This window comes from Populus nigra, chromosome 10 (assembly GCF_951802175.1).
Source record: "Populus nigra chromosome 10, ddPopNigr1.1, whole genome shotgun sequence".
Taxonomy (NCBI): Eukaryota; Viridiplantae; Streptophyta; class Magnoliopsida; order Malpighiales; family Salicaceae; genus Populus; species Populus nigra.
The window spans coordinates 2,519,578-2,542,193 of NC_084861.1; the positions used below are offsets into that span (position 1 = coordinate 2,519,578).

At 34.3% G+C, this 22,616-nt stretch overlaps 4 protein-coding genes across 7 annotated transcripts; 3 read left to right on the forward strand and 1 right to left on the reverse strand.

The window, feature by feature from the left end:
* The first annotated feature begins 6,324 nt into the window (after positions 1 to 6,324).
* Positions 6,325 to 7,284, forward strand: LOC133705939 (peptide methionine sulfoxide reductase B5-like). The gene is made up of 3 exons (XM_062131393.1): positions 6,325 to 6,510; positions 6,606 to 6,762; positions 6,857 to 7,284. The coding sequence occupies exons 1-3, from the start codon at positions 6,416 to 6,418 to the stop codon at positions 7,004 to 7,006; spliced, it is 402 nt and encodes a 133-aa protein (XP_061987377.1). The 5' UTR covers positions 6,325 to 6,415; the 3' UTR covers positions 7,007 to 7,284.
* Positions 7,285 to 7,816: 532 nt separating this feature from the next.
* LOC133705940 (uncharacterized) lies at positions 7,817 to 8,629 on the reverse strand. Of its 3 annotated transcripts, none has more exons than XM_062131394.1 (3): positions 8,456 to 8,629; positions 8,283 to 8,328; positions 7,817 to 8,192 (listed from the first exon to the last, which is right to left on the reverse strand). In XM_062131394.1, the coding sequence occupies exons 1-3, from the start codon at positions 8,594 to 8,596 to the stop codon at positions 8,137 to 8,139; spliced, it is 243 nt and encodes an 80-aa protein (XP_061987378.1). In that variant the 5' UTR covers positions 8,597 to 8,629; the 3' UTR covers positions 7,817 to 8,136. The 3 variants fall into 3 exon arrangements, 1 of the variants encoding a protein (XP_061987378.1); XR_009844366.1 differs by having other exon boundaries at positions 7,928 to 8,192; positions 8,283 to 8,335; positions 8,456 to 8,594; XR_009844365.1 differs by lacking the exon at positions 8,283 to 8,328 and having other exon boundaries at positions 7,928 to 8,192; positions 8,456 to 8,594.
* A 3,723-nt stretch (positions 8,630 to 12,352) lies between these two features.
* On the forward strand, positions 12,353 to 16,828 carry LOC133705938 (putative E3 ubiquitin-protein ligase RF298). Of its 2 annotated transcripts, none has more exons than XM_062131391.1 (3): positions 12,353 to 12,472; positions 12,973 to 15,102; positions 16,136 to 16,828. In XM_062131391.1, the coding sequence occupies exons 2-3, from the start codon at positions 12,979 to 12,981 to the stop codon at positions 16,676 to 16,678; spliced, it is 2,667 nt and encodes an 888-aa protein (XP_061987375.1). In that variant the 5' UTR covers positions 12,353 to 12,472; positions 12,973 to 12,978; the 3' UTR covers positions 16,679 to 16,828. The 2 variants fall into 2 exon arrangements, with proteins under 2 accessions (XP_061987375.1, XP_061987376.1); XM_062131392.1 differs by having other exon boundaries at positions 12,359 to 12,472; positions 16,103 to 16,164.
* A 2,919-nt stretch (positions 16,829 to 19,747) lies between these two features.
* Positions 19,748 to 22,090, forward strand: LOC133704610 (uncharacterized). Its single transcript, XM_062129489.1, has 4 exons — positions 19,748 to 20,034; positions 20,121 to 20,222; positions 20,343 to 20,469; positions 21,542 to 22,090. Exons 1-4 carry the CDS (start codon positions 19,828 to 19,830, stop codon positions 21,754 to 21,756), a joined length of 651 nt encoding a protein of 216 aa, XP_061985473.1. The 5' UTR covers positions 19,748 to 19,827; the 3' UTR covers positions 21,757 to 22,090.
* Positions 22,091 to 22,616: the final 526 nt, after the last annotated feature.

Here is a 22,616-nt window from a genome sequence, read left to right on the forward strand (position 1 = left end):
CTTGTGCTCTTGATGAAAACAACAAGCGAGGACCTTTCTAATGCATACAATGATGGAAGGATGAGCTGTTACAGAAGCACCAAATTAAAGGGGTGCGACCACTTGTGATGAAAGGCGAAGACATCAAAAGAGAGTTGGTGTGGGTGGAGCTATCAAGCAAAAAAACATAGAAGCTCCAAACATAGAAAATGAGATGGAAGATTGTAAAGAGTGCACCACAACTCTTCTTTTTTTATGAGATCAGTGGCAGTGATCTCTCTCAAGTCCATATAGTGGTAGAGAATCTTGGAGCCACAGGAGTCATCCCCAATAAAGGCGGATGAGATCATATGACGACGAGCAGGGACAGTTTAGACAGAAGGTGTATGGGCCATAATATGAGCCCAAATTTAGACCATGTATGATGACGAGTGAAGACACCTTAGACAGAAGGTGTGAGGGCCATGATATGAGCCTAAGTACAAACCGTCGCATGACGACGAGCAGAGACACCTCAGATGGAAAGTGTGTGGGCTATAATATAAGCCCAGGTTAAAGACTGTCTCATGATGACAAGCGGAGACACCTCAGGAGAAGGTGTGAGGACCATGATATGAGTCCATGTTCAGACCGTCTTATGACGACAGGCGGAGACACCTCAGGAGAAGGTGTGAGGACCGTGATATGAGTCCAAGATCAGACCGTCTCATTATGACAGATGGAGACACCTCAAGAGAAAGTGTGAGGGCCATGATAGGAGCCCAATTTCAAAACACCCTAGAGCCAATGTGATGGCTAGATATAAATGGACAAGTGTGTAGCCCATGAAGAGGCTATGATGAGTATGAAGACAAATACAGGATTGACTTTCATGGATATTGCCCCCATGCTAAAGATCAATGAGCTAGAAGACATTTGTCTTGGATAATAAGTGGATGACTTGCAGAGCAATAAGATGCGACTGCTATGTAGGAGCAGGGGGCATGTGCAGGTTCCGGGAACAAGTTAACTCTTGTCAAGGTGGTGAGCTCGGTAATGACATTGTAATACTCAGAGTATGAAGATAAATATGGATCAACCTTTAATGGGCTGCCCTTAGAGGTGGAGCCAAGAATTTTTCCTATCCTGGGCTATGATATAAATACATATAAATTATTTTTAAGATCAATCATTCACTCGGATATATAAATTTGTCAAGTTAACAATCAAGTTTTAATTCAAATACATAACATAAAATATATAAAAAATAAAATTTAAAGTACATAAAATTCAATATAAAAAAAAAATAAGTTATACTATCAAATCTGCACCTTTCGATGTTTTATAGAATAGAATTCATCTATAATCAAATCCGAATCAATATCTTCAACAATCTCTCGTTCAATGTAAATCATCATAGAATCTGCTAAGAACTCCTCTTTTATTTTATTGTGAAGCACAGTTTTAACATGTTTCATAGCTGAAAATACTCGTCTGTAATAGCAGTGGAAACAGGCAAAGTCAAAACAAGACGAATCAACATGTCAATCAAATGATAATGCTGCGACTTATTTGTTTCAGCTAATCCTCGATATAATTCAGAAATGGTAGACATATTCTGAAAGCTCTCATGATGAATCACATCAATCTAATGATGCTCCAGCTGAGATCTCAAATAATTCATCTCTTGTTCATTGAAATCTTCAGAAATAAATTTCTCAGCAAGCTTGTAAATAGCATCAACTTTATATGATTTAAAGTTGTCTTTAGGTTCTAAAGTAGAGCTAAATATAAGGAGTTCCATTGCCCCATCACTGAATCTAAAATTTAATTCTTCCAACTGAAAATCTATTATTGAGTTAAATATATCATAATGATAATGTTGGTAAACTGTCACTGAACCTTGTTATTGACATGAACAACATGTAGCCTTTTTATACGAAACATTCATATATGGTATGTCAATCTCATATTTTGTGCAAACAAATTACAAATTTACTAGGAGAAGATCAAATCCGGCATCTCTTAAAGTTTGAAGCAATGCTTTAGTAGTTGAAACAAGATCCATTGCATTTAAGATGTCAAGAGATTTTTGCTGCAAAGCTCGACAAAGTAAATCAGTAATCCCCATTATTTTATGCATCAAATATAAGATGAATATATATTCAAAAGATTTCATAACAATCAAACAACCACCAGCTTCTCCACGTATAGAATTAGAAGATCCTTCTTGAACCATACTTTCAAGCATAGTAATAGTTGCACCATACATATCTATTAAGCTGCAAATATAATTAAAATGAGAGCTCCAGCGAGTAGTTCCACTTTGATGTAAATTACCAATTTGATTAGCCCCTCTACCAGTCTCACGTTCTCCAGTATCTATCATATGTGCAATTTCTATAGCCTGAGCATAATGTAACTTGGTATGGCGTTTGGAAGAAGCACAAATAAGGTTGATAATGGTTGTCAATTTTGAGAAAAATAACCAAATAGAAATCTCATTTTCAGCTGCTGCAACTAATTCCAGTTGTAGTCGGTGAGCAAAACAATATACATAATATGCATAAAAGCAATCTCTGAGAAATAGAGCTTGTAGTCCATTCCATGCGCCACGTATATGGCTAGCACCATCATACCCTTGACCTCACATATTGAAAATATACAAATTATATCGAGCGAGCACATCATAAATTTCTTTTTTAAGTGTTGAAGAAGTAGTATCTGAAACATGCACAATACTAAAACAAGGCTCTCGTACAAAACCTTGAATGCCAATAAATCTCAAAACAATAGCCATTTGTTCTTTATTTTATACATCTTTGGCTTCATCAACCGAAATACAAAACTTTGCATCTCTAACTTCTTCACAAATCTTTTTCCTCACTTTGTTCACGAGAATATGCAAAATCTCTTTTTGAATAGTCGACGAGGTATACTTTGCATTTTTCAAAGCTTTTTCTAAGACAACATCATCAATGTCAACATTCAGTCTCCCCATAAGTCTTATCATCTCTAAAAAATTGCCTCGATTATTAGAAGCTGAAGATTCATCATGACCTCTAAATGCACATGCTTGTAAGCTAAGCCATTGAGCACTTTCAATTGTTATCATAAGTTTCAACCGATTTTTCTAAACTTCTTCAACAGTTTGTGCATTCAACACTTTATTAATATGTCTTCTTACTTTCATTAAATCTTTAACAGATTTCACAACATTATTATGTGGTAAAGTAGGACTTCCCACATGCATCAAAAGTGCACATCTAACCCTGTCATTAACCCTCTTCCAACTTCTAAATCCTTCGATGGTGAATGTGAGATGATGAGGCACTTTATTTTCAAAGATAAAGCATGGAAAACAAAATACTGCATCCTTTGATGGAGAGTACTCTAGCCAAGAAAATTGATCAAACCAAGTGTATTGAAATCAATGATATTGTCAACCTGATTCAGTCTATGGATAATCTGCTAACTTAGATTGATATAAACCCATTTTGATATAAGCTCTTATAATTTCATCTTGTTGATTAATAGGATGTTTCCACATTGGAATTCGTAACCCAGGATCTCGTTCAAGAGTATTAATATCAATTTCAACTATTTGAGATTTGAAAGGGGGTTGTTCACTACGATTTGAGACATCAACATTGGAAGGAGAATGTCCTTTATTGGTTGATGTTTGTTCGTTTGGTTTAAAGAATGAAAACATAGTTTTTCTTCTCTTGTTTCCTTAATTTTCCATTATAATCTATAACCTATTCAAGTAAAAGGGATTAGGGAAGTCAGATGCAAGATGAAAAGATACTAATGCCATAATAGAATATTCATAAAATGTAGAATATACAAGGATAAACTAGTGATGCAAACTACTAGGAGATTTAGAGAACTTAACTTTGAAATAACCAATAAATTATTAGTACTAGACTACTAGTGTGTTAGCATGCATTCATTTCTAGGGTACAGTCTATTGTTTACTCCACTAACAATCTACTGTAATGAATGTAAAACATTGAATTCAAAATGAAAAGTCAGGGCTTGTAAATTCTTACCTGATGATTTTACACTCTTGCGGCTCTTTGTATAGATTCTTCTTCAAAATCCAAGCTAAAATTGTATATTGTTGAGAAGAAAAATAGCTAAAACTCCAAGTTATTTGAATGACATGTGAACCAATTAATTATTTATATTTAATAGATTTTCTGTAAAATATAACTAATTAATTAGTATTGCAAGGGAAGGTGGGTGGCTAATTAATTAGTGTTACTAAGGAAAGTGGGTGGCTAATGGCTGGTAATTAATTTGTATTGCAAGGAAATATGGGACACTAGGTTTGCTGTGTAAAAGATAGGGAAAGTGGGATATAGGTTGGTTGTGTAAAAATTAAAAGGGAAAGTGAGTTATTAAGTTTTTTTTACCTGGGCTACAGCCCTCCTTAGCCTTGTAAAAGGCTCCGCCCCCGGTTGCCCTCATTGATAAAGGTGGAGAGCTACCTAGACTCTTGGGACTAAGAGTGAGAGACTCATGAAGAAGTAAGGCGTGGTTTCTAGAGTGGAACAGAGGGCAGACACAACTCCAGGATAAGTAGACTCTTGGAAGAGTGATGAGCTTATGATCATATTGAAATACTCAGATAATGACTATTGCACTTGGAAATAGAAATTTTCGTTTGAGCAGGTGTTGTAAGCCTTGGTGTGAGGCTTGAAAAATCATTCCAAACCAAGCATGGTTAATACGCTCGAAGGGGAATGTTATGTCTCAAAGACAAACATTAACACTCTTCAGATGTGATATGGGAGACTATCTGGTTGAAGTGATCCATTGGAGTAAGCAAATGGGTGTTTTGGTGACCCTAGTGATTGAAAGGTTTGGCGAGTACCTATAAATTTGGCCACAGATGCTCTTAGAATGGTAAACTTTGAAGAGCTGCAGGATGCAAGCATGTGCTGAAAAAGCAAGAGGACAATTGTTCACATGAATGGCAAATGGGGTGATTGTTAGGATTGTTGCCATTAATGTGCAACAATCATAGAGCATGTACAACCTACCCTAAGAAAGAGGGTTGCCATTGTCAAAAGGCTACAATGGTAGTTGCATCAACCATTAACAAAATGGTGCAACCCATATGCTGCCACCATTTGTGCCATAAGTTATGGCCTCTTGTCTGCCATGAATTGCCTATAAATAGAGGCATTATTTGAGAGCAAAAGGAGAGACAGAAAGAGAGAGAGAGAGAGCAACCAAAGATGTGAGAAATATAGGAGAGAGTGGGTAGCCAGCAGTAGTTGTCATTGCAGCACTAAGAAGAGAAAAATAAAGTGAGGTTGAGAGTTATTAAAGAGTGGAAGATTCCTCCTCCTCTATTGTTGTAAATCTTGTTCTTTTCCTATATAATCAAATGGCTTTTCTCGTGGATGTAGGCGATTTGTCGAACCATATTAAATATTGTGTCAGTGTGCTTAGCCTTCAATTGGCAATTATCAATACATCATCAGTCGGAATCCGCCTTTAATGGGCAATTATCAGTACATCACCAGTCAGAATCCCCAACATCTCTTATATTTTAAAGAAACGTCTCAGCCTGCAGAAATCATCTGGGGGTGTTTGGTACGCATCAAGCATTTGAAGATGTGAATTAGTGCTGCCAATTATTCAACTTTTCTGCATGAATTGCATTGCTAATGTTAGGGAATGCCTTTCCTTCCAAAAAGATTTCACATGATAGTTTGGAAGCTCCTGGTAGAGCAAATGGTGGAAGATGATCGATCCCTTATGAGGTAAACATGTAACTAGGACTGCAGAACATACTTCAATTAGCAGTTTTGAAGTGTATACGCATGTTTTTTTCTTTGATTATTTTCAAAATAACAATTAGATCTTGGAAAGTTGAGGAAATCTCTGGTGTTTCGATTCGTTAGTGAGGCTTGCTTTGCTAAGCATAAGCTCATATACAGATTAGACCATGAACAAGCCTTTCACATGTTCAACTTCCCTGCACTTCTATTTCATTTTACCAGCTGCAATTCCCAACAGGTTGGTGAGGAGAAGTTGCAGTAGGCCGAGAGTAGCTTAGAGCAAAATTGTATGGGGGTCCAAACCCAAGCCCATGACGAGTACAAAGATGCAATGAATGGCTTGACAATAAAAATGAATTTGGTCCTATATTCAGTCTTTGTACATTCCATGACCAGGACCACCCACCCACTACTAGCTGCTCCAGAAATAATGGAAGAAAATATTATTGATAATTTATATATATATATATATATATATATATATATATATATATATATATTCTCTTGATTCTTATTTTTAAGTTTTATTAAAAAATAATTAAAAATATTTACTTTTGATTATTTTCTTAAAATACTACTTTGATACAAGCTAGGATAGGATATATACAGTCATAACAGCATATTTTTCTGCATTAGCTCCATTATAGGAATAAAAAACAGTGATGGCAGGAGGAGGTTCGGTGCAGAAAACCGAGGAAGAATGGAGGGCTGTTCTCTCCCCCGAGCAGTTTCACATCCTTCGTGACAAGGGAACAGAGTGAGTCATGGATCCTCTCCTCCTTTCTCTTCTCGTCATATTACCTTCAAGTGATTTTGATCTGATGACATATAAATCTAAACACAAACATGCAGGCCGAAATTCAGTGGAGAATATGATAAGTTTTTTGAGCAAGGAGTTTACAATTGTGCTGGTTGTGGGACACCTCTTTACAAATCCACCACCAAATTCAACTCTGGCTGTGGCTGGCCTGCTTTCTATGAAGGTCTTCCTGCTGCGATAAATCGATCTGTAAGTTCTTCTTCTTCTTCGGCCTGCTTTCTATGAAGGTCTTGCTGCTGCGATAAATCGATCTGTAACTTCTTCTTCTTCTTTTGAGTTTCAGCCGGACCCTGATGGGAGGAGAACTGAGATCACATGCGCAGCCTGTGGGGGGCATCTGGGTCATGTATTCAAGGGCGAGGGTCACAAGACTCCAACAGACGAACGCCATTGTGTCAACAGCATCTCTATCAAGTTTGGTTCTTCTCAGTGATCTCCTCTCTGGAGTTAATTAATAAAGGCTTTCATTTTCCACTGTAAACCCAGCCCCTTTGCCTGCCACCAAAACCAGTCTAAGCACAAAAAAATATGTGAAATAAGGAGTGAAATATGAGAAATATCAAATCCCAGCCCAAGCCTCCATTTCTTTTATCTATTGTCACCCTTGTTTGGCCCTTCCTCTGAGGGGTTGTTGTGTAAAAGTACATAATGTGGCGTCCTATTTTATTAGGAACTTGGTGAATAAATTTCAAGATACAAGGCTTTTTAAAAGGATCTCCATTTTTTCCATCAAAATAATCTACTTTTTCCTGGGCATTCGGGCAATGAGATGGAATTGCCTACGCATCCCTTCCAAGCTAAGGGTTTTTATTCTACAAATGATTATGTCCGTCTCAGAAATCATGGTTTCTAAAGACTCAGAGCAGTTTTTGACAGTCACCAAAATGCCTCAGATTATGATGATTTCTCAGACACAGAGAGAGAGAGAGAGAGAGAGATATTTTTTAAGAAAAACAATGATCCTCAATTGCGTATGTGGGGCTAGGATTGGACAACCATACCGAAATGAACATGAAGATTGTCCACCATGACCATCTTCAATGGAGAAGAAAGGGCAGGCATTACTTTGATTGCCAAGGACTTTATGAGCCAATTAAGATGTTAACTGGTGGCATAAAAAAGGAAACAGCAGAGAGTCAATCCTAGAAACACACTTGCTAATTAGCATAACTGTTTTTTCTTCTATCAATTTCTTCTCTTCTTTTGCAAGCCTACAAGCTGATAAGGTATTGAGTCCAAATAATTAACACGTAATTTCCCAGTGCCCATTTATTTCTGCTGTACAACACAAGTATTTTCTCATCTCTTACTTGCCAATTTATTGGAAACAATAAAGTAATGTATGATACCACTGTGAACCAAGAGAAGCAAATGCTATATTTCTTTTGGATTGAATCCCAATACGAGAAGCATTCCAAAATTCTTCAATAGCTCAAATGGTTACAGTAATCCATTGTATTACAAAAAATTGCCAATCGGAGAGTTATGAATGCTGAAGTCAAGGGAGAGTTTATTGTGAGCCGAGAGTTGGTCACGGTTTTGGAGCTTCTGAGTGACGAATCTTCACTTCCCCTTGTCATTCTTCATCCTATCATTGCATGCCTTCAAAGCTTGAATTTCTGTGAAACATTTTAACAAGCAGGACGAGTGTCAGCACTTGTTCATGAGCAACTATGCAACCCCGAACAACAAATAAAGTTAGCATATACCCTTTTGGCAAGATTTCCAGTTTCTATTGGAATTAACAAGGCAATCCTGAAAACTATAAGCAAAAGGAAAAAAAAAAGAAGAAGTTTATTCAAATCAGTGACTGAGAAATACCCTTGCTGGGTTTAGGGTTTTAGAGCCTTTCCTTTTTTCTTAACTTAGTGAGACATAATACCTGTAGGGATAGGTAGAGAGAGGAGCATTGTTTGAGTTGCTTAACGTTGTCATCATCCTCATCTGCATCGCTCTGGTGAAGCGGTTGCTGACGAGGTGGTGGAAATGGATATGTGGATGCTTGTTTTGGTAGCTCAGCCATTGTGGGGTCGGTTATCCTCAATGCCTAAATTTGTTTGGGTGAGCCATTTAAAAATAATAAGTGACTAAATTTTATTATAAATCAAATTAATATTTAAATTAAGTAATGTTATAAAAAAAAATAGATAATATTATACTTGTAGTCCGAAATAAGTATTGTAAAAGAAAAAAATATTAAATTTACAAATAGAAGAGAAAGGCACAAAAATAAATTATGTCAAAAACAGTTAAGTAATGTTTGGGAACGCGGTTCAACCCACGTTCCTAAAAAATTTGAAATTTATTTTTTTGTTAAAATTTAATATGATTTGTACGTTTTGAATCGTTTTGATGTGTTGATATCAAAAATGATTTTTAAAAAATAAAAAAAATTATTAGCATGTATTTTGATACGAAAAATTATTTGAAAAACACCCACAAAACAAGCTCTTAATAGAGGTGATAAGTGACCCTTATAATTCCATATCAAATTCAAAGTATAATTACATCATTTTAATTCCTATAATGATTGTTATATTGACTAATAGCATTACAATTTTCTTTTCCAACAAAAACAAATTCATGGCCTAAAAGCATAGATGTAAATTCCAACCCGAGATCTAACAAGAATAATGGTTGGATCACGAGTTAGGAGAAAATGTTTAGATTGAATAAAAATTTTAAAAATAAATACCAAAATGATATCTTCTAGTCATTTTTAAAAAAAATTATCATTGAGTTAAGAGTCAAGTTTTGACTAGATTTAACCCAAATTAACCATATCATCAAGTCAAATTTTAATTAGATCAAAAAAAATTCTTTGATTAATTAATATTTTAGATCAACTAAATTTCAAGTCGACCAGCCGGGTAGATTCAAATTTCACAACTATGCTTAAAAGCTAAGTTTTTAAACTCAGCTTGATGGTCGACCCGATCCAAGGCTCGAGTCATAAATTTGGATCGGATCATCCAGGTCAATCTTAATTTTTTTATAAATTAAAACGATATTGTTTTGGTTAAAAAATAAATAATTAATGAATTGTAATAAGATTTTTTATTTTTCTTATTTTTTTTAATTCAGCCAACCGGTTTTAAAAACATGGTTAGAAGTACATTAAAAATGTTGAAATTAGACTCCCACCTACTACCATATGAAAGGTGGGGGCTCAACCCCATCAAGTAAGGAGGGGCTACGCCGGGCGGGGGGTCAAAGTCTCATCAGTCAGTCTCATTTTCCAATTCACACTCCCATGTATTTTTCACTTGCTTCCCGATGCTTCCGACTATCAATCAAACTCAACTAAAAAGATTGCAAAAAACTAAAAAGAAAAGGAAAAATAGTTGGAATGTGTATCATGTTCCTTTCTGAACAAAAACAAAGCGTAAGTTCTGAAAAGTGGAAGGAAGATTTCATGTGTGTCATGTTTTTTTTTCTAATTTTTAATATAATTTCTTGGATGCACTCCAACTAGATAAAAGACTTTTTATCGGGTAACTAAATCAACTATTTTTGTTAAAATGATGGTATTTTATTTTTTATAAACAAGGTAGATTTTATTTACCTAGATTAATTAGGTCATCAAAAACTTAATCGAATCGGTTTTATTTGATCAAAATCTTATTTAGTTTAATTAAAAATTTAAATTGAGAATTATGAATCTTTGTTTTCTATATCAACATACTAGGCCGGACTAGATTTAACAATTATAATTATCTCACTATTTTTACCAAATCATTACATTAAGTTTTATTAAAAACATGTTTGCATTGGGTAAAAAATATTCCCAAGTAACCAAGATTAAAAGATTAATAAGTGCTTTCCCTTTTTATTGTCATGGTTAAATTTGCCAGACAAATAAAGAAGAATAAGTTTATGATTATTTCATTATCCATTTAGAACTATAGTTTTATGAACTTGATTTTGGAAAGGGTATCATTTGATGTTTTTTTTTTAAACCATGATTTTAGATGCAAATCATAGTTTGAAAACTAAATTCCAAATTAAATGTTTGTTTAACATTGTGGTAAATTTTACTACTTTCAAAATACTTTTAAATTATTTTTTGTTTGGAAAACATTAAATTGATGTATTTTTAGGTTTTTTTTTTATGTTTTTGATATGTTAATTTCAAAAAAATAAAAAAAATATATTATTTTAATGTTTTTTTATCGAAATTATTTTGAAAAAATAGCATGCACCACATTATCAAACATATACAGAAAATAAATACATACTAGCAAGCATAATGAAAAAAAAAAGATGCAACCAAATATTCGATACTAGTTATCTGATCCAATTTAAAATCTATCCTAAAAAGAATCCTGCAGTATTGGATTACCAGTTAATCCATGAACTAAAACAATCATTTAAAATAAATTAATTATGTTTTGTTTATTTTATTTTTTTTTATATTAACCGATAAAATTTATCAAATTAATTGAGTTTCTAAAACTCAATCCAAATAATATTTTATTTGGTTTAACTATAAATCTAGCCTAAATAAGATAATAAATCCTCAATTCTGAGGAGTAGCTTAACTGATCACACTTTGTGTTTGCTCTCTAATGATTATGAATTCGAGTCTTCTTAGAGTTATTAAAAACTTATATGGTCATTAACTTCAGAATCTGTAAAATTAGTCCATATGCATACAAACTGGCCGAATACCTACATTAATTAAAAAAAAAATAACAAATCCTCCACTTTTTTTTATTTGATCAATGATTTAACATGCATCACAATCAATAAAAGGAGATGGTGTTTCTTTGTGTGACTCCAATAAGTTATCAACAAACTTGATGCGTGGATGGAATTGCTACCAGCAATTAGAAAGAACAAAGAAATGCATTCATTCTCCTAATTTTTTTTAATTTTCTTTCTCGAGAGTTAAAAATACATTTTCGTTTTGATAGGACATTTCCGTTTTCTTTTCCTTGCATGAATATTTGGAAGGATAATAAATAAAATAAAATAAAAAAGATATAAAAAGACAACAATTTGTGAGTAGGTGCCATGTTTGGATTAAAAAAAAAAAAACAAAAATGAGTAGGTGCCCTTGTTAAATTAAGAGATTGAGTAAATTTTAACCTAACCACATGTAATTATTATTTTTAATAAAAATAGATTTAAAGTTAGGCCAAGCACACTCTAAAAGAAATATTATATATTTATAATATCTACTTAATTTATGTTGTCTTCACCAACATATATTTAGAATAATCTTATCATATTTATGTTGCATTTAAATAAAAAAAATTATTTTGATTGAATATATATTATATTATCTTTTTAAAAGTTTAATCAAATTTAAACTCAAATCAAATAGAGTAATTTTATTATTTTTTATCTTATTATATATCAAAAGATTATAGTATTAGTTCATATATATCAAAATCACATTTATTAAAAAACAATTATGATTCAAGTCAAACTAATTAAATAACCTGAATCAATCATAATAATGTTATCTTAATTTTAAAAATAAAAAATAAAATAAAATTTTTTTATTTTTTAAAAATTCTAAATAGATTTTGATCAAATTATTATTCTTTTTAAATTTAAAAATGTTGTTTTTCATCTAATTTTTTAATTTAATTTGAGTTAAATCTTAATTTATTATATTAAGTTGAGTTTAATAATGCTCATAAAAAACTACATAAAAACACTCTAATTAGATACAGCTAACCATGGTTAGTTGGTATGGTTAAAATTAATTATTGAGAAAAAGGGGAAAAAAAATTCTAGAACTACATAAATTTGCAACAAATACAATTATGAAAAACTAAAAAAAAAAGAGGAGAAATAACTACATATATTTCTGCCATTTCTGTAATGTTTTGAGATTGGTCTCCAATTTTTAATACCCTTTTGATTTTTATGTTAGCTCACAGTTCTGGTACGCCTCGATCATTCCATTCTTGTCTCAAATCTTTATTTCTTTTATAGATGTTTTATCTATCTATCTATTTATATCATTTGTGTTTGCCTCAATCGATAAATCTCCTTTATTTTAAGCTGTTTTGTTCCATTTCCTGCTCAAATTTATATGGTTGGTGTTGAGATATCATGTTTTTGTCAACTGGGATTATTTTTAATTCATTGGTTATTGATTATTTCTTCTTCTTCGTTTTTGTATCTGGGAATTCTTTTTTATTGATTGATTTTGCGATTCTTGATTTGGGTTATTGTTTGTTATTGAGATAAAATGGTGAAGAAATGATTTTTTGATTGCTTGATTTGTATTGATTCTTGATTTAGCTGCTCTTTTTTTATGATTATTTGAATGTTCTTTCTGTTGATTTTGATACATTAAATGGGGGGGTGCATCGCCGGTTGACGGATAGATGATCGGTAAGGTTTGAGTGATATAAAGATATTGGTTTTGTTTATTTACAGATTAAAATGGCGTCAATGGTTGCTAAAGCAAGTAGTAGTAGTTGTCCCATTCAAGCTTTGCCAATGGCGTCTATCCAAGAAAAGGGAAGCAGGAATAAGAGGAAGTTCCGTGCGGATCCACCTTTGGGTGACCCGAGTAAGATTATGTCTTCAGCTCAGAATGAGTGTCCAGGTTATGAATTCTCTGCTGAGAAATTTGAAGCCGCCCCAGGTCATGGGCAGTCCAGTGCCTGTGACTTGTGTGGTGTAAACCAATACCATTCTGATGGGTTAAAACTTGACCTTGGATTGTCTAGTGCCTTAGGTTCATCTGAGGTTGGGCCAAGCCGGCCTAGAGGGGAAGTAGAGTCAGAGGAATCCCATGATGCTGATTGGAGTGATCTTACAGAATCTCAGCTAGAAGAACTTGTTTTGAGCAATTTGGATGCAATATTTAAGGGTGCTATTAAGAAAATTGTTGCTTGTGGTTATACTGAGGAAGAGGCTACGAAGGCTATTTTGAGGTCTGGTCTCTGTTATGGGTGTAAATACACCGTGTCAAATATAGTGGATAATACTTTAGCACTTCTTAGGAATGGTCATGATATTGAACCTTCAAGGGAGCACTGTTTTGAGGATTTACAACAGCTGGGGAGGTATGTATTGGCAGAATTGGTTTGTGTACTTCGGGAAGTCAGGCCTTTCTTCAGCACTGGAGATGCAATGTGGTGCTTGTTGATTTGTGACATGAATGTTTCTCATGCTTGTGCAATGGATGGTGATCCCTTGAGCAGCTTTGCTACTGATGGTGCTTCAAATGGGACCACATCTGTTTCTACTCAACCCCAGTTGAAACTAGAAGCTAAATGTTCTGAACTAAACCTTCCAAATCCTTGTTCTCAATCAGAGACAAGCACCAATGTGACAGGAGTTCCCAAAAATACAAAACCTAAGAACTCTGCTGTTCTCAATGGACCGGTATCAGATAAAGAGGGATTGAATTCTACAGTCGATGATAAATCCTCCAACATTGCAGGATCATCTCAATCTACTATACTGGAAGAAAAGTTTATCGTCAGTAGGAAGGTCCATTCTGGTGTTAATAAGAGAGAATACATACTTCGACAGAAGTCAGTTCATTTGGAGAAGAGTTATCGGACGTATGGGTCTAAAGCTTCAAGAGCAGGGAAACTAAGCGGCTTAGGTGGTTTAATCTTGGATAAAAAATTGAAATCTGTTTCAGACTCTACTTCTGTTAACATAAAGAATGCTTCATTAAGATTAAGCAAGGCAATGGGAGTTGATGTGCCTCAAGATAACAGGAACCTGAATCTTCCTAGCAATCCCTCTTCCCATGTAACATTTAATTCAGTATCTTCTAGTACAAGCTCTTCGATCCCTAAGACTGATATCTCATCCGCATTACCCCCAGTAAGTGTCCTTCCAGTTCTACCTTCAGTCACCACCCCACCTGCATCATCAGCAACTGATACCGAGCTCTGTCTTTCACTGCCTGCAAAAAGCAACTCAACTTTAGTGCCTACTAGCTGCAGTGCTGAGGCACCTATGTCTAGTTATGCTGGGATATTGTATGACAAGTCTCTAACACAGTGGGTCCCCTGTGACAAGAAGGATGAGATGATTATGAAGCTTATTCCAAAGGCACGGGAACTACAAAATCAGCTCCAAGAATGGACAGAATGGGCAAATCAAAAGGTTATGCAGGCTGCTCGAAGGCTGGGTAAGGACAAGGCTGAACTTAAGTCACTAAGACAAGAGAAGGAAGAGGTTGAAAGGCTTAAGAAAGAGAAGCAAACTCTGGAGGAAAGCACCATGAAGAAGCTTACTGAAATGGAAAACGCTTTGTGCAAGGCAAGTGGGCAGGTGGAGATAGCCAATTCTGCTGTCCAGAGGCTCGAGGTGGAGAATGCTGCTTTGAGGCAAGAAATGGAGGCCGCTAAGTTACGTGCAGTTGAGTCAGCTGCAAGCTGTCAGGAAGTATCAAAGAGGGAGAAGAAAACACTAATGAAGTTTCAGTCATGGGAAAAGCAAAAAGCTCTGCTCCAGGAAGAGTTTGCAACTGAAAGACACAAGGTTTTAGAGCTACTACAGGATCTTGAGCAGGCTAGACAAATACAGGAACAGCATGAGGTATGCTTCTGAGAATTTGGCTCCAATTTCCTTTTCCTCCATCTTTTTTCAGAGGCTACACGCTGGATATATTGTAACAATCGTCTGCTAATCATTTGAAATTTACGTAGCATGGGGGGGTTTGATCAATCATTGAGTGGTGCAGCCAGTGACAGGTTTCTCATTGCCAACTTATTGACCATTTCAAAACATTGCAACTTACCATGTGGTTCATAGCTAAGCTGGTTGAGATATAGGTTGTTTCACTGCTCAGAAAAAAGAATTATGGATGGAATGGTGAACAATGCTCAATTAGGTTGATACCTGGTCTGAGAATCTTTACTGTATTTTCATGTGCATGCGTGATGTGTTACATGCAGTTGTGTTCATTGACATGTGTACGACATACACTATCAGGCTACTTCTATTAGAAGGCTAGTTGATGTGGTAAGCGCACATGTAGAGGTAATGATTTAGGCTAGAATATATGCTACTGCTGCTAACAGAATGAACGACACTTCTCTGCTGGCATCTGCATGCTTTGCTGTAAATACATGTTAAGATGGACTTCATATATTGATCCTTTGTAGACTTCCTGTTGATTTTTGTTAACCAAAAAATGTCAGGGTTACTGTGTATAGTGATCAAAATTTTGTTTGCAGATTCTTTCCAACTGTATTTCTTTGTCTCTCATCCTTCTATTTCTGGCAGCACTGTCCCGCTGGATTCTCCTCTAGATGTTCTTACCTTCAAATTGGTTTGCAAACCCTTTCTTTAAACTGAGGTCTTATTTATTTGTCATTTCGTTATCCTTTGTTTGTCTGTGTTTTAGGGAGCATTTTTGTTTGTCTTTGCCTGACCATCTTACCCCTGAAGCATAATTCCCAGAAGCTTGATGGTGTAATGTTAAACATCTGTATTCGATTGTGGAGTTTTAATATGTAATTTTTGGAAAGTATATAGTGTGCTTGGCAAATTGGTTCGACACATCACATTCTATTCGTGCATGCTTTATTACCAGGCCCTTTCTCATTGAAAGTGAAAAATATCACAGGCTAGATGGCGACAGGAAGAGAAGGCAAAGGAAGAACTGCTTATGCAGGCCAGTTCATTAAGAAAAGAAATAGATAATATCGAGGCTTCAGCTAAATCCAAGGAGGGCATGATCAAATTGAAAGCAGAAACCAATTTACAGAAGTACAAGGATGATATTCAGAAGCTTGAAAAAGAAATCTCCCAATTGAGACTGAAAACTGATTCTTCAAAAATTGCAGCACTTCGTAGGGGCATTGATGGAAGCTATGCTAGCAGACTTGCAGATATAAAAAGTAGTCCTGCTCAAAAGGAGTCAAGGACTCCATGGATCTCAGAAGTGGCCAACGATTTCCATGACTACTCTGAGACAGGAGGTGTGAAACGAGAAAGGGAATGTGTGATGTGCCTCTCGGAAGAGATGGCTGTAGTATTTCTCCCATGCGCTCATCAGGTGGTTTGCACAACATGCAATGAGCTCCATGAGAAACAAGGGATGAAGGACTGCCCCTCGTGTAGAGGTCCCATACAGCAGCGTATTCCTGTACGATATGCTCGCTCTTAATTTGTTATGGAGTTGAGCTGAGTGTTTTGAGCAACAATTGCGGGACTCATTTGAGTTGAATAATGCGTCCGAGTCACACCTATTGAAAGAGTTTAAGACATTCAAATTGGCTTACGGTGCAATGTTTATGCTTCAGTATTGCTTTTCCCATATTTTGCGTTCTTCCCCTTAAATCTCTTACAACATAAAAGAAAACTAAGCGAAACTCGTGATTATATGGTAACAAAACCCACAACAAACATGATAATTTTTCCAAAAAAGTTGAATAGTCAGGTAAGAACCAGAGGTATTGAATAATTGTGAATGTTACAAGTTTAGTTATATCTTATATCTGGATAAGTTGAATTTATTTTGTCTCAGCAAAGAAAAAAGGTTTGCTCAAGAAAAATTGAATCTTTTTAATTTTTAAGACTACCTAAACTTGTAGTAAAACAAAATATAATATGGTCCTAAGATAATAAATCTATTGGTCTTAAATTGGACCGGAAATCAATAAGTCTTAGCTAAAAACTTAGCTAAGCATAAGTCTAATGTTTAAAACAAGTTTAAACATTGATTTTGGATTAAAAAAACTTAACAGAAATAAAAGCCCTAAAATTAAAACATAATTATCTTAAATATTAATTAAAAAAATAAATAAACCTTAAGAAATAATCAGATTATATAAGTTGTCAAAACAACACCAAAACCGTATCTCCTTGCATTGGATCCCTTGTAGCCGAATATAAAACTTGTAGATAAAAGAGTATCCATTTGTGTTGTCCTTTAAACCTCTTTCCATACTTGAAAAATATTATCTTGAATGTTGAAGTTTCTTTTCTTGTTTAGCCATAAGTATACTATAAAAAGTAGAAAGGAAAATGAAATAAATATCTCTTTTAAATAACCTCTCATAATCTTTCTTTTGAATAAGGAAATCCTGCAAAATAAAAAAGAAAAAGAACTACGAAAGAATCCCAAGCCTCTTTGCCACCACATATAATTCATAATGGATATGAAAATCTTGCAAACTATGGATAATAGTTGCTATCATAAATATCTCCTTATTTGACATGGAATACTTGTAGAATATGTAAATAAATAGATGCTATACATGCTTTCAAGATCATTAAAGAATCCTTGTTTTGACTGGAATCTATAATATACAAGGAAACAATATTTCTCTAATTTCGACACATTCCTGACAAATTTCAATCATGACTTTAAACACGTCATTCTCCTTTGTCCGTATGAATTAGCAGGTTTGCCATATATCACCAAAAATGTATGAATGTCTATTTTCCATCTCAATTATAATCTTAGCAGAATTCCTTCTGTAACTCTAGATATAGTCTAAATAGTAGATGAAAGTCCAAACAAACATAGTTGATAAGATTCGTCTAGTAATTTTAACCATCTGAAATAATCTATTTTTAAACTTTGATTGATTTAAAATTTTAACCCAATATAAAACAACACATATAAAAAATCCTATAAAAATATTAACTCAATCCAGCAATCAAGCTAAAAATTATACCTGATAGCATTAAAATTAGATAATAAAAAAATTCATGTCGAAATCTGAATATTACCTTGTTTAAATCACCTTAGAACAGCTTGAAATGAAATGCTAAAAGACTAAATTGCTCTGTCCTCTATGTGGATGGAAGTCCTGCAACAGTTGCGAGACACATGCCGTGGGGTGGGGTGAAATTGTTTCACCTTCCTAGGGATGTTTAACTTGAAAAACTAAAGAAGTTGATGGGAATGGTGAACTTTGTTCTTCCTTCATAAAGGTGAAAAATTACTTCTACATGCCCTTCGTGGTGCGTCTGCTGACTGCTTTTCTGTCAGTCGGCAGTCTGGAAGATATGAATTATCCATTTGCGAATGTTGAAATACTCAATGTTGGACGAGTAATAGAGTCGCTATTTCAGCTCGAGTAAAGGAAATTGAGTTTTGAGGCAAAGAGTTGCTGCCAGTGGAGGTGCTCCGATGGCCTGAGACAGAGGGGCAATCCAACGGGACAGTAATGGGCCTGCTTTACGGCTACCTTTTGGTTGCGCTTCTTCTGTTCATCATCACTAGTGTAGTCCATTACTTCATTATTGTTGTTGTAATAATTTTACGGTTGCATTTATTTTTTTTGAAAAAATAGATTTAAAAAGAGAGTTTTTTTAATGAGATTTATATAAAATTATAATATGTATTAATTAATTAAATATTTTTAAAAATTCAATTAAAGCAAAACACAGTCTCAATTATCTCTCACCTACCATCACACTATCAAATATATTCTATGTTGAGTTTAATTGTTGTGCAAGATGGAAGAGAAAAGTCAGCATCATAAATTAATGAGATGAAATGACGAGAATGAGATTGATTTATATTTGGTTTGATGAAATAAATATAAATTTATCCAAACATTATAAAATAAAGATAATGTCTACTTTATCTTTATACTAAGCTTCAAATATAGATTTGAAGATTTGTATTTTAATTTGATATTATTTTAAATAAATATTTAAAAAAAACTTGTGAATAATTTGATTGGGTCTCACTCGGACTTAATTAGATGAACTTCAATTTTAATTAGAAAAATATTAAAATTATTAAAATTAACTAAATCACAAGTTAATTTATTAAAATTAATTAATTTTATTCTTTAATTAACTTTAGTCAAGTTAACATTTGATCAATGTTCAAGCCAAATTGAATCCTTTTTGAACCACTAAAAATTTATATAATAACCATCTAGGTGGTGGTCTAATGGTAAAAGTTTGGGATTAAAAGATTTATTCTCTCTGTGATTTCAAATTCGAGCTTTGTGGTTACTCGGCAACTGGAGACTTACATTGTCGTTAACTTTAAGGCCTGTGGGATTAGTCGAGGTGCGCGCATGGCCTGGATATCCACGTTAAACTAAAAAAAAAACTTACATAATTATTTATTTTAATATTTATAAAATTAATATATATATATAAAACTAGCTTTAACATCTAGCATTAATCAATTTCAGGCCGAGCCCTAGTCTTAACTTTATAAATGAATATCACCCGGTAAAAGAAATTAAATAGTAATGTTGCAAACGCTGTCGTTTCAAGCACCGGCAAAAATTGCAAAGCCCTAAAAACCTTCACGAAAGTGAGAAGCAGAGAAGAGGAGGAGAAATGGTAAGAGAAAGCTATGTAGTGGTACACAACATAGCAAAGAGACACAACGTGGGTACACTAGCAAGAAGTGCTACTGCATTTGGCGTCAAAGAGCTTATACTTGTTGGCCGCAGAGACTTCAATTCTTTTGGCAGCCATGGCTCCACTTCACACCTCCCTTTTCGCCACTTCCACTCTCTCTCTGATGCCCGCAACTTCCTCAAAGTTTCGTCTCTCTTCCAAATCTTGTTTCTTTTTCCAGATTTTTATCACGAATATCTGATGTTTAGGGTTTTATGTTGTTTAATTAGGAGAAAGATTGTGATATTTGCGGCGTGGAGATTACGGATTCTGCTTTGCCTGTTAATGAACACCCTTTTAAGAGAAGTACTGCTTTCTTACTTGGTAACGAGGTAATCATTGAATTCATGATTGTGGGTCTTTTTTTGTTCTTTGTTTGTATGGAAAAGTTGCTTGCTTTTTATGGAAATGGATGGTGTGATTCTGGATTTCTGAATAGGGCTTGGTTGCAGGGAACTGGGCTTTCGACAAAGGAGTGTGAGATATGCGATTTTTTTGTTTATATTCCACAGTATGGGTGTGGTACGGCTTCATTAAATGTTACTGTTGCAGCTTCTATTGTTCTGCATCATTTTGGAGGTATGCATGAAATTGATGCTTGCACTTGGATTGTTTTTTAGGTTTTAGGCCTGCTTGATGACTCTGGTTTTTTGTGTAGTGTAAATTTATGACATTTTGCTACTCTCTTCGTGTTTTATTTTTCTTTTTGAATGTTTTCTGGTTCTCTTGGAAGAAATCAATGCACAACATTTCTTTCCCTTTTTATTTCTTGCAAGATTTTAGTCTCCTTTAACAAGTAAAAATTGCTCAGATGTTAGAATACTGTAATTGCAATTTGAACATTCTGGAGCATAGTGCTCCCTTCGTTTGAGAATAATCTTTGTGTAGGGATTCAGATAGTCGTTGAAGGCAGAAGTGACTATTTAAATGCATTCATACCGTTATTGATGGTTAAGAAATTCCACACTTGAAGTAAAATGTACTCTTGAAAATGTTCTGTAGGCTTACACCATGGTAGTTGCTTCTGATAAAGATTTCTTGAATATCTCGTAGGTCTTATATGTTAAGGAACATCCCAAGAGGATAAACCAATGAACCATAAAACGACCATAATCTAGCAAGTAATTTGTGTCAAAAGTTTCATGTCATATATTGAACCCATCCATTCCAAATTATAGAATTTGAGAAGCCTCTTTTTCCTGTACATTCTGTTCCGTCATTTCTTTTTCACATTTAACTTTTTCTTAAATACAAATTACATCATGGACGAATATCTTTTGCGTCTTCATTCCACATGCCTTTGTTTTTTTCTTTCAGCTGCATATGTTACCGTTATCATGTAATGAATGGTAGACTGTTAAATTAATTGAGATCAAATAGAGAAAGGAGGCTAGAATTCTGAATAATCTGTATATTATGAATGCTTAGTCTTAATCTAAATACAAATAAAGTATATATAGGTCAAACTGAAAGTACTATTCTACCCTTAATAAGTAAGACTACATAAATATTATTTAACATTGACAACCTAATAGCACCAAGAACTAAATTAGTATAGAGAAGTAGATATTTTCCCTTCACAAACAAAAAACTACTAAGATTCAAACTTTTGTATACAATTGTCCTAGTTCTCACTCATGGTTATCTCCAGTTTGGGCAGGCTTTTCTGAAAGAAGCCTAGATGGGCATAAGTTTATTGTAGCTGAGAGACCTGTGAAGCAGGGGAAATATTGCACAGAAACAGAAGAATCTATAATCCAGGAAAGGAAATCTAGGAGGGAAAATGCATCTAATGGATTCTTTGATGAGACCAGAAATGCAGAGTCAACTTCTAGCCCTTTGGATGCCTTGTTTACTGAGGAATGATCGACGAAATAATAGATGTTATTTCTTACATTCTTATAGAGCAAATTGATGTCATGAAACTGGTATGAAATGTGGGTGATGTTATGACATTGCACGGGTTGCTGGGAAATAGCCCAATTTGGAAGAATCTTATACGTTGTCTGGGGAAATGGTTTGTAAGTTAAACCCTTGAGGGTTACTATTGTAATAAAATGCTGGAGCTTGAGCAATAACCATGATTAGCTGACAGCATTAAATATGTCCGTTTTTCTTTCAAGTTCTGGACGAAGTTGACTTGTTGTCTTGTTTCGTCTCTGTTACCAGTGAAATAGCAATTCATGCTTTCAGGTTTTAATCTGCGTTAAAACATGTTATTAAGTGAATCTGTCATCATGGTGGTCTAGTATGGTTGGAAATGCAAAAGGCACTAATTTGGTGTGTTCTAAATCCAGTTGCACTTCCTTCTGCATCATCATTATAAAATACAGTTCGAGACTCCTTTTACCACTACACGTCTTTTGGATGTTCGAAGAATCCATTATCCACAAGCTTTCAAGGAGAAAAGGGAAATGAACAATAAGATACGAAAGCCACTGGAAAAACCAGCCTTCATTGAACATTGACTCTCCACTTGGGACGGCAGTTTGATTCCACACGTTCATGCCTGTAAAGGACGTTCATGTGACTGTTTTCTTTGACAAAGTATGAAGATTTAGAGATTGTTTTCTTTGACGAAGTATGAAGATTTAGAGGGAGGTAATGAATGTTTTTTAAAATGTTTTTTTATTTGAAAATATATTAAAATAATATTTTTTAATAAAAAAATTATTTTTTTAATATTAAAATGATTTTAAAACATAATAAAATATTAATTTTTTTTA

What these genes read in the sequence shown, in the direction of transcription:
- LOC133705940 (XM_062131394.1), bottom strand. Translation starts at nt 8,596, where the DNA reads ATGGCTGAGCTACCAAAACAAGCATCCACATATCCATTTCCACCACCT. An exon ending in CTCTCTACCTATCCCTACAG is followed by an intron (nt 8,329 to 8,455) that starts GTATTATGTCTC and finishes TATAGTTTTCAG; the next exon opens with GATTGCCTTGTTAATTCCAA. An exon ending in CTGGAAATCTTGCCAAAAGG is followed by an intron (nt 8,193 to 8,282) that starts GTATATGCTAAC and finishes AATGTTTCACAG; the next exon opens with AAATTCAAGCTTTGAAGGCA.
- LOC133704610 (XM_062129489.1), top strand. Translation starts at nt 19,828, where the DNA reads ATGGTAAGAGAAAGCTATGTAGTGGTACACAACATAGCAAAGAGACAC. An exon ending in CTTTCTTACTTGGTAACGAG is followed by an intron (nt 20,223 to 20,342) that starts GTAATCATTGAA and finishes GCTTGGTTGCAG; the next exon opens with GGAACTGGGCTTTCGACAAA. An exon ending in TGTTCTGCATCATTTTGGAG is followed by an intron (nt 20,470 to 21,541) that starts GTATGCATGAAA and finishes GGTTATCTCCAG; the next exon opens with TTTGGGCAGGCTTTTCTGAA.
- LOC133705938 (XM_062131391.1), top strand. Translation starts at nt 12,979, where the DNA reads ATGGCGTCAATGGTTGCTAAAGCAAGTAGTAGTAGTTGTCCCATTCAA. An exon ending in AAATACAGGAACAGCATGAG is followed by an intron (nt 15,103 to 16,135) that starts GTATGCTTCTGA and finishes AAAATATCACAG; the next exon opens with GCTAGATGGCGACAGGAAGA.
- LOC133705939 (XM_062131393.1), top strand. Translation starts at nt 6,416, where the DNA reads ATGGCAGGAGGAGGTTCGGTGCAGAAAACCGAGGAAGAATGGAGGGCT. An exon ending in CTTCGTGACAAGGGAACAGA is followed by an intron (nt 6,511 to 6,605) that starts GTGAGTCATGGA and finishes ACAAACATGCAG; the next exon opens with GCCGAAATTCAGTGGAGAAT. An exon ending in CTGCTGCGATAAATCGATCT is followed by an intron (nt 6,763 to 6,856) that starts GTAAGTTCTTCT and finishes TTTGAGTTTCAG; the next exon opens with CCGGACCCTGATGGGAGGAG.